General features: G+C 41.3%; 1 protein-coding gene across 2 annotated transcripts in view; it reads right to left on the bottom strand.

Annotated features, from left to right (window-relative positions):
• ahnak (AHNAK nucleoprotein) overlaps window positions 1-10850 on the bottom strand; it is a 32217-nt gene extending 21367 nt beyond the window's left edge. The window contains exons 1-5 of one of the 2 annotated variants that reach the window (XM_062393772.1): window positions 10620-10850; window positions 3521-3585; window positions 603-664; window positions 327-483; window positions 6-223 (exon numbers count right to left, since the gene is read on the bottom strand). In XM_062393772.1, the coding sequence (XP_062249756.1) occupies window positions 6-223; window positions 327-483 (375 nt within the window). In that variant the 5' untranslated portion in view covers window positions 603-664; window positions 3521-3585; window positions 10620-10850. The remainder of the gene's footprint in view (window positions 1-5; window positions 224-326; window positions 484-602; window positions 665-3520; window positions 3586-10619) is intronic. The other variant, XM_062393771.1, reaches the window with a different exon arrangement.
• Between the last annotated feature and the right edge of the window lie 306 nt (window positions 10851-11156).

Raw genomic sequence — 11156 nt, 5'->3', positions numbered from 1 at the left:
CTTACAAGGATGATGTCTGGACTGGAACCTCCAAACCGGGTCTTCCCTTCCCATGTCAGTGTACCCATTGGTGAACGACATGGTGTGCTCAAGGGCGAGCAGCAAGGGGATTTGTTTTGTAGTTTCAGTCCAACCTTGTGGCGGTTCAACGTCTTTAGTAGGTCAGCTGTTTCTTCTGAACTCATGTTATCAAAGTAGATAGTGGCTCCCACAATTTGGTCACCTGCGATTTAAGTGGAGGCAGAACCATAAAGGTCTGTTAAGAATACTAGTGATGACTTTGAATTTTGGTCAGATAAATCTTAATTCAAAATTTAAAATTCTACCTTCATATACTTGTCCAGACCGTGCTGCAGCTGACTCTCCTTTCACCTCCTTTACAAAGATGTCTCCTTCACTCGTCCGTTCAATGGTCAAGCCAGTTTCTTCTGCACCCTCCCAGTCTGGAAAGAGCACTTCCCTGGTTTCTTCCTCTTCAGCCATCTAGGGTTTGAAAAAAAGAAAAGAAAAGAAGGTTGTTAGGACGAATGTATGCATCTGCATCCGGGTATAAAAGAAAAATATATAACATACAAGAAACGTATTGTTACTTCATCAAATACCTTTTTTTTCTGCTCTCCACTATTGCAGCCTCTGTGCGCAGGAAAGTCTACCTTGGTTTTCCCTACATAAAGAAAGCACAGTGATAATTATTCAGAAAAAATGTGACAGCCCAATTTTTTTTATCACTTTACATCCACAGAGTATTGTTGTATCTCCACAAGCTAGAAGTGGGGTCTAGCTTGTAGTATCCAATATTAAACACTAGATGGTGTTAAAACCCTGTCAGACAATGCAGCCTCTAACTCCTCAATACACCAAACCATTCTCTCACTCCCTTTAAGGTGCTTTGTTCTTTCTAATCTTTTATGGTTTCAGACCACACCCTGTCTAGAGGATAGCAGCCTGATCCTGTGCCTACACCCCTGCCCCAATAGCAATACAGACAACAATGAGAAGAACTGTCTTGCTTTTTGGAAACACACGGAAGTGCACACACGCACAGTAACATATATTGTACATGATCATTTTACCACACCTTCTCATAAACATACACTCTCATAAACATACAAAAACAGTACTCTCATACCACAACAGGTACACATTTGTTTATGCTCATATACACAAAGCAAACCAAGGCATCTTGTTGTGCTCATTAATGAAAGTGACACATCACTTTCCATCTAGGTTGTCAATATGTTTGTGATTATTGTATTGATGAAATTCACTGTTTCAACAAGTTGTTCACATATAAGGAGCACACAGCAATACAAAAGCATATCATGTTACTTATGAAATTCCTGATTATGATTTAGAGTCTATTTCTATAAGCACACAATGATGCAGCAATTGACCATATTTACATCAGCTCATATAAAGCCAGTTTACAGTCATGCTTAAATTTTTCTTGCCTGTCTATATGCATTGTAGTAAAAAAAACATCCACTCTCACATAATAAACCAATTAAAGCAAGACAATATATAGACTGGTCCTGCATGGTTGGAAATACTGGGAAATGCTTGCAATGCTTTGATATATCAGACAATGAGGACTTAATGGGATGAGCCAGGGACACTAACTGTGATAATACCCGTCATGGATAACTTTCATGCCAAAGATGATGGTAACCACTTAAAGGCATCCACAACCTGATCTTCTTCCCTTTCATTAGTCAAATTAGCTTGAAAAATATATTTTCAACATCTCAGTATCCATCACAGTAAATGCATCAAATACAATACTTGCTCAGAGGCTTTCCATGATAGATAACTATTAGGAACACCCTTGTTCTCACAGCTTTGACATATTTCTGGCAACAAACTGCAGTAATATGCAATATGGGAGGGAAGTAAGGAAAATAGGGGAAGTTAGAAAGAAAGGAAATTGTTAGAAAAAAATGAAAGTGAGCTTGAAAGACAGTGAGTAAAGAGGGGGGATGTATGGTTGTGAAATGGCTCTGTGAAATGTTAGCATACATTTGGATCTTCAGAGAATAGCAGGTAATACAGCCATTTATTTTTTTGTCACTGATGAGTCTCCTCAAATGCTTAAAGTACTGCATGGGGCATCCTTGTTACTCCCAATCCCTTTTCATTCTTGCATAAATTTAGGCCTAATCTCATTTAAACCCTTGGCCCTACCCCTATCCCTTGTTTAAGAGGTTTATCTTGCCCCTTTGAAAGGAGTCACAAGGGGTAGTTGTTGAAATCTTACCCTACGAATTGGGACAGCCCTTCAAGAAGCCGTTACATCATCAGTAGTCATTGTAAAAAAAACAACCAACATCAGTAGTCACCGATAAACAGATGAGACAGTTTTGCCGGGGATGTCATTGTAATAACATTGTTGAGATTATATAAACCAATGCTATTGTTTGCAGTTACTTAAGTGACAAACCTATACTAGACAAATAACATCTAAGGTAATGCAGATGAATCAATAACATTTGAAATTGAAAGCTCGGCTGCTCTGCATTATTTCACATATGAATCAAAAGCACACAGCTTCAATTTGCTAGCAGGGGTTTGTGTAAAACCCTGCCAGGATGCTTTGTTATTAGAGGAGGAGTTAAGTTCAGTTAGAGAAATTGCTAGCCTGCTAATGCTTGCCCCTATGTGGGAAGGGGCAAGGGGTGAAATGGGATTGGGTCTCAAGCAGTCATCCCTTTTCAAACAAGCTTTGAATATGCCATAACAAAGCAGAAACTAGTTTAGAGAACAGATTATTCCAAATAATGATCCAACAATATCATAGTATTAGATATGGATTGTGTTGTAAACAGATGCTAAATAAGCAAGGCTCTGTTCTTGAGATCATAAGACAGGCAGACGGTCTACTACTCAAAGTGATCAGGCAACATGGCAATTAACTAGTCCTGTATTCTTTCCCTTTCATTTCTCTGAATTTCATGTCAGTGCGTGAAATTCCTGGTGTCACATGTCCTTAAATCTGATAAGTGATGTCATCTAAAACATATTTGGAGGACGCACAAAGTAAGAATTTTGGAAAAAAGGCATGAAGGGATAAAAGAAAGGTAAATGGAGAGCTTGCCATCGATCATATTTGATTATTTCCTGGAATGTGTGTTGAGCTAGGGGGGATATGGGGACAGCGGGGATACAACGGATCATTTTTGGATACGCTCTCTTATGACTTGTTATTGGTCTACAGAGGCTGGTTTCGGCTAGCTTCCTTTGCCGGCTACAAACACTTAAAAACTGTGTGTTTGGCAGGCTTTTGGTAAGGTTATTTCATAAGAAAGGGGTCCCAGTAGAACAGGTGGTCACTGGGGAAGGAAGGAGGGGAGCAAGAGGAAGCACAGTGAGTAGAGGCAGAGAAGTGTCAGGTTTCCACAAGACAGGCCTTTCACAGCTGAACGACAGTGACAAAAGAGGTTTTTTTACAAGCATTCAAACAGAGGTTTGGTGTCTGTGTACTGAATGTGTGTGAATCGTTTGCATCAAGTCTAAGGACACTTACCTTGGATTGCTCAAGCAATGCCGAAGGCTTCAGTCTGCTGCTGTGTCCTTCTTTCTCGACTTCTGCTGACAAAAACAACAAGGAGATGGGGGTTTAGTTACAATGATTTAACAAATCAAATGATCATGGACAATACAGAGTAAGTCCATCCTGAACTAATTATCTATCTATGGTGCTATAACACACCATGTTTAAGCTGCATATTTGACAGATAAGAAAATAAATCCCTTACCAACGGGTGACTATTGCATTGAGAGTTGTGTCCCCACATGAAATATAGCAACACACAATCAGGATTTACCCGCAGAATTTTTGTGTATATGCTCAATGGACCTTCCATGATCAATCAGAGCCTTCACAGTCTAATTAACCAACCCATAGTAGCAATATTGTCACCAGAAAGTGATTAAGCAAAAACACCTTTAAGTAAATGCATCCAGGTGCTTATTTGGCATGACTGCAAACGAGGAGGTAGACGAACACACTAACACAATGTCTATCCAGGGTACTGTTCACCAAATCCAGTGCTACTTCTAGTTCTCCTCTAGGAGACAAGCATAGCATTTTGTTGCAATTGTATTCATTATGTTGATTCTATGCTTAATTTTGCATGCCAAGTCATTGTTACTTTTACTTGCTGTAACTACCCCAACATCTTACAAGGGTTATTGCTACAACCTACCGGCATATCGTAAAACAAAGCCTTCTCTTTGTCAGTCTCAGCATAAACAGAACCAGACTTGATGTGTGTAGAGACAGGCATCTACCGGTGGGAACATGTCCCTCAGGAAAATACTTCTTAGACAGACCTCATACCCCATCATTAACCTCCCCCTCTTCAGGTTTTTCAAATCACTAAAGTGCTCATTACTATGGTGAAAATTATGCCAAATAACTGTGTGAGACAGTGAACCCATGTTTAAACAGACAGGCTTTAAATACCTTTGTCAAACACTCAATGCAGCAGATAGAAAGTGAGCAAATCATTTAAAAGCAGTAATATTGGAGGCGAGAGAGCATGTAAATGCTTTGAGTTTTGCCCAAGGATGCATTGTTGTTGACTGCCTTTTTGAGCTGGTCCTATAGACCAAAATGGATGGGACAGAGCTGAGATAAATGCCAGCTAGTATGTGGGTGTCATTATGTTTGTGTAGAGAGACTTGTGCCACAACAGCTGTGTACACTCTCCAGCCCATACTCTAGTTACAGAGACACATTCATCAGACTATTGTGCTGGGGTGTTATTCAGGTAGACAGCCTACTGAAGGACACTTTTTCAAAGCTTATGTTGGAAATTAGTGAGACCTGGCTTATATCAGTGATGCCCAAATCAGAAATAGATAAATTGTATTTGACATCTCTGTAAAAAGAGACATTTCTTATTTTGTTGGTGGATTTTAGTCGGTTGATGTGATTTGCACCATCCAAAGCGCCATCCAAAGCGCCATCCAAAAATATGACAGTAGTAAAAGCTAAAGTAGTTGAATGCATGAGAAACATTTCACAAGGGCCATATCTTAGTAAACATACTCAAAAGAAGAAAAAAACTGGTCTCCACACCTTCGGTACGCAATACCTTGCTGAGACCAAATACATAAATACACACAGGTATGCACAGAAAAGTGAAACATGGCCACCACCAGTAGGGAGAGCAAATAGAAACATATGCTGTTGTGAAGACTAGGAATACCACAGTCCACGAGGCGGACCTATGTGCTGTGCTTACAGAGGGAGCAGCTCAGTGCACAGCCCCACCCAGGCCTCCAGTCACACACATTCCTTGATAGAGTCGTCAGTCCAGCTGGAAGGGAGCCCAGCCTCTCCCCACAGTGACTAACTCCAAAGAAATGTCAACTTTCTCTCTAACTTTGTAGCTAGCTTCATTCTATGTTGCCCACCCTGCAGCCTGCTTGAGTGCCCACTCCCCTGCTGTCAGTCCACGACACTCCCCCACCTACAGGTTCTGCTCAAATAAACAATAATTCCAAGTTCAGTCAGACATGCACCTTTACTGCATCCTGAAACGATGAATGACCTCTGAGATGATTAGCTTGAAAACCTTTGGCATTTGATTGATGAAACAAACAACAGTAAAACCCTCACTGCTGTCTATATCAATATATTCCATAATATCCTTCTTTGCATTGAAGGCACAAGCCTGAATGTCAGACTTTTGTTTTGTTCCTAACTAGGTCGCAGCACACTAGGTATTGTTCAAAGTAGTTCCAATCAATTGATCCGTTTGATTGCCAAATCCAATCAAATTGGCTGACAGAAAATAGGAACAGTGTGACAATGATTAAAGCTCAATCGTAAGTGAATCAGGCGCAGCTGTGCTGGTGAGTGATAAGATTTGATTATGAGCAAATAAAAAGGCTTCAGTGCAGAGGGGGGAAAGGGAGAGAGGAGCAGTAACCAAATCATTGGGGTTGTCAAAACAAAATAGACTGCCTGTTCTCAACTCTGCATTGTAGTTTGACGCAGCAAGTGCAGTAAACACAAGAAGAGACACGGCAGGCCTAGCCGAGGGTTCTCTCCTCCCTCAAACTGGCAGATAGGACGTGCATGTGTGACGCATATAAAAGGAATGTGCGTCAAAATAAATGCTTATTTTTTGCACTCCATAGTCCACATAGCCCTAAACCAAACCACAAGTCCTGCAGAAGACCAAAGTCTGCCCACTGACGCCAACTTGGCCTGTTGCTGATTAAACTATTGTGACTTTGGCAGAAGGTCGCGCACCAAATGGAAAATCTAATGAAAACCCCTAAAACACTCTTCTCTAACTTTTATGAGATCACAAACCAGACCAGGAGCTGTGCTGAGAGTACATTTCGACAACGCTTTGATTTCCATGTAAATTATACGTAGAGTCTCAAGTTCACAAAAGGACAGTGGCATAAAGTCTGAATACTGTTTGAACTGGTAAGTGCCAGATAACTCATGTGTCCTGATATGACTCAGTGTTCTCTGTCACATCCCCAAATATCCAATGAGGCACGATCTCAATTTGAATTTCCCCTCCCAGGGGTTATTCAATTTTTTCTTTCTATGCTAAAGTTTTACATGGAATTATTTCGTCATCCAACGATCATAACCTCCCGTAACTGTGTAGCACCTGGAAATCCCTTTACGACATTATAGGTAATGTTGGTCTATCCACAAACATGACTTAACAATTGAAAGATCACAACAGTAACATATTTGAGAAGAGTTACAAAAAGTTACACAAGTTTTGAAAAGAGAAGTGATCCTGGAGAGAGTCTTATGATTAGTTTCAGAGCCAAAAAACATCTTGCAACCAGCACTTCAAAGTAGGATGGGGAAAAGCAGTCATATTTCTGGCGATGAGATATATTGCATAACTAGTTAAACTAGAAAGAGAGAAAGTGAACGAGGGTGAATTTTTTACAGCCCTGTCATATACTTAAGATATCAGTCTATGCCTGCAGGCATCCATAACAGTCTCATAAAGGCCCTGTTGTGTATCCGTCTGACTTTAACTCAATTTACTATGGCAGTTGGGTTCGTTTCAGTCTTCCACAGCTGTTGTTTGAACAAGAACAAATGCAAGTCCATTCATGGAGCAGGCGGCAAAAAGGTTAAGAAGAGGGGGCTAGATGGATACCATGGCTGCAGAATGTATATATAGACAGAAAACTACGTTAGCTTTAGAACTGTAAGCACATTCATTCGGGTTAGTAACTGTATTCACAACACACCAGAGGAGTGTAGGGTTGTTTAGAACACAAGCGTGTTGGATTCTGAGGAGTGCAGTCCTTGAGAATCTTGTGCCAGATAAAGAAAGCCTAAACAAAGCTGCATTTCTAAATTTACATTCCATATCCTGCTGCCCTGACATTTTGTGTGCCTCATTCCAAAGGGATTCTTTATAACAGATGCTCCATGTCGTTCCTTGTGCATGGCAACAACATGGTGTTTGAAGGGGTTTGGGGTGCAGGTCAGAAGGGAAGTGGGTGGACACCAGGCAGTGCAGTAAGATGTATTGTTGAGTAGTAGGTATGTTAGTCTGAACACTGGTGAAAGTTACTTAGTCATCAGAAAAATCGTTCACATCCATTTTTTCAATTCCATGCTCGCTAAAGTCCCACCAAGCTTGAAGCTAATATAGCCTGTGAATTGTATGCCTATAGATGGGTGGGTATTACGTGGGACTTGTGATGACTCATCATACCTCTCAAGTCACTATTTCTCAACAACAAGTCAGCTGGTGCTAATTGAGAGGCACTCTGCAGAGCCAATGGAGGAAATGCGGAAACATTCCAAACCAGCAGTGGATGGATGAGAAGGGAGTGGCTGCTGGGTAGATTGCCTAGAAAGACTAAAATCGCACCCTGCCGTTTGATGTTTATTTGCAGCTGGAAGAAAAGTAAACGTCCCTCACTGGTACAGTTGTGTATATAAATGCTCCCTATTGTTTTTTTTAACCATCCTCTAGGGTAAGACTTCAGGGAGTCTGCTAGAACTCCAGGATGTCCAAGACATTGCTTTCAGATAAAGGCAAATTTTGAAAAGAACATTGTAGTTAGATCGCGTTCACCCTCCCCTCTTTCAGGTTATTCACTATATCCACCTCTTGTTGCCTCTCCGTGCTGACCCTCCTTCCAACCACCCAATCAACAAACCCATGAGGAAATGGGAGAGGAAGTGTGCGAGAGACCAGTTTCTTTCCATTTCACACTGGCACGGCTGCTCCTCGAAACTGTACTGCCAGTCTACAATGGAAAGTATATAAAGTGGCTATGGTGGAAAACTGCGATCATGATTTTTGACAAGATCAAACTGAGGTTCTAAACTGTCAAGACATATGTCCTCTACTTCGGGGGAGTAAAGACGCTATTCATCACATGGGTGGCAAGTCTAATAAAATAACCAATAAAGGCACGTCACAGCTGAATATCGGCCATGATGACTGAGCAGGATTTTATCAATAAAGCTTCTTCAAAATGTTTCCCATTACAAATGTTTGGCATTAATTAGGGTGATATCTTGCAGTAACATAGCCTCAAAACTGCTGCAGTGATAAAATGTATTTAAATAGTATCGTAATTTTGTATTTGCCGTGTCATCACCAGGTAAAACATGAATGTTTGAAATGCTTGGAACACTAAACATATTTGAACTCAAATGAAAACCGACTACCCAAACCCTTTAGGCCCACTAGACCATTTGGCTTTCTGAGCAGTCTGTGTCACAATCAATCACATTGACAAGAGAAATTTGAGAAATGCCAGACACTCATTGCTATGGGACACTCGGCATTAGTTAAGTGTCCATTGTAGAAAAGTCTGCGCAGACCAAAAGCAGCTCTCTCTAACACTCCTCTAAACTCCTCTGACTCTTGGGTGTGGCTGAGGCAGAGCGCTGTGGAGGACGGGCAACTGCACACAGGCAAATTTGACTCTCACGTAAGATTCAACAAAGGATTCAGCCTGTTTTTATCGGCTTGTTTCTCCACATGAACAAATCCATCACTTGAAAAGCAGACCAGACATCGAGGACTCTAGTTCAAACCTCACCTACAACAGACCGTTTATGCCTTCAAAATATTTTAGTCGGAAAAACAAACATTTCTCAACTTCTGGGTTTTTAAAACAAAATTCTCTCTTTCTGCAAATGTGTGAAGTTTTTAGTCCCCCTCTACGCCTCAAGCCTGGTTTCAATTAGCTTGTCTTTCCAAACCACTACATTCCATTGCTCCCCTCCTCGCCCCCGCCCCGCCCATCCCCCTTCACTAACTCACTTTTTGGTTATTCCCCCCCTGCTCGTCGTCTCCTCACTCTCCTCTCCTGCACACTCTGGCCAGGAGCTCAGGTTAAAGGAACAAGGTAAAAGACACAGTGATAAATCTCTGTCTGCCAAAGACTTTAATAAGTTAGCCGTAGTTAGATTTATACTCCTCAGTGCAGAGCAGCACTGATACTTTGGAACTTGAGCTGGAGGGAGGGGCAACAATGGATACTCATATCAACCTTGAGAAAAGATCACCGAATTCCACAACAACAGATTACATTAAAAAGACCAATATATGAGATTTTAAAAGTTCATTATGATTGCGCTCTATATAACCAAGTACACAGATAAAGAAAAAGTTATGATCAATGCTTTTCATTATGCTCGAGGCCCCAGGAAACTCAATTTAAGGACTGTTGTATGAGACGACCGTCTGCAGCATGTATGAGTCTTTTCCTGTCTTTTTCTTTTTTTTTGCTGTAAAGGGTGTGCCTCTCCGAGGAGACAGCGAAGCAAGAGGGGAGGGAGAAATAAGGAGGGGGTGGAGTGAGGTGAAGGAGAGGAATCCACACCCAAGCTTGTAGCTGCAGGCTTACAAAGGGGAACTACCTTTACTTTTTAAACTCGTAAAGGCTCAGTAAAAGGGGTTGGGCAGATAAGAAAAACACCTGTGCAATATTATCCACACAAACAAACCTAACTCCGACATCAGCCTTTTTGCCATTTTGCCTTTTTTTTGTGAGAGGGATACAGCAGATGTAAAAAAAAGTTTTTTGCTATCCCAAACACTAGGGTTATGTATATATATACATACAAGAAAACCATGTTGCACATTATTCAAATCACTACACGAACAAAGAATGATGAGATATTATCTCTTCTTATCTTAAAGGGACAGAAATTATATGAGGGTCCTCTATTGTCTCTCTAAAGCAGTTGGTCCCGGAATTTGATGCACCTTGGATAACAAGCTTTGTGTGCAGTTGAAGGGAAACTGAACTGCGCAGTCAAGTCAGCATTTATGTGGTGGCTGTGGGTACACACCCACTGCTCATGTGCTACACTATTTTTTATCAATAAAGTTATTATGATAACCAGACAACATTGCTGCCACTTTCAAATATCACAGACGCTCTTGAGAAACACTGGAAAAGTTCAGGAAAGTTGAATTCACAACTTTGGTACTAGCGCAATTTAGTTCTTTAAACTTTGTTGAACTTGTGGTAAGTGAATTTCTATAGTTACAATCACTTTTTAGGCAAAGCACAATAGGAACAAAATTCATAAACTCACTTTTTTTAAACATTCAGTTTAGTCTGGGGAAATAAAACACGTGCATCTTTACCTTTGCGCAGTCTGTGCGCTCAAGAAGCCTCACTCTAGCTTGAGCATCCTGAAAAACGTGTCCAGTTCCCGGCCCAAAAGCACTTCTTCCAGTCCCAGCTTTGCAGTCTGTTAGGATTCTGTCACTCCTTTCCTTTTTCTCGATCAACCAAGTTTCCAGGGCGTATTCTCCCCCTCTCTCCCTCCCTCCTCTGCTGTGAGTTGATTTTAACTTTTTCTTCTGTGTGGCTGAACCTCTGGGCTGAGCAGAGTGGTTGGCCAGGGAGCTGCGTAGGACTCCTGTTTTGCAGAGGGAGGGGAATGCAGGGGCGGGAACCGGTGTGAGGGAGTGGTCCTCGGCAGCTGGGACCACCCACTGCTTCACATAGAGCGCTCAGATGACTTGGAACAGGAAAAGTAACTGCTGCTTTAAAACACATTCATTGTGAAACACCTATAATTCAATTTCAATTAATACATATTTTTAATCACAGATCAATTCACGGCAGTCTGTGCTTTTGAAAGTGCAGTTCTCAAAAGCACCTAAGCGGTCTAAGAG

This window comes from Platichthys flesus, chromosome 8, assembly GCF_949316205.1.
Source record: "Platichthys flesus chromosome 8, fPlaFle2.1, whole genome shotgun sequence".
NCBI classification, from domain to species: Eukaryota; Metazoa; Chordata; class Actinopteri; order Pleuronectiformes; family Pleuronectidae; genus Platichthys; species Platichthys flesus.
Note: the sequence above shows the minus strand (reverse complement) of the source record. Positions and strands in the feature narration are given on the sequence as shown.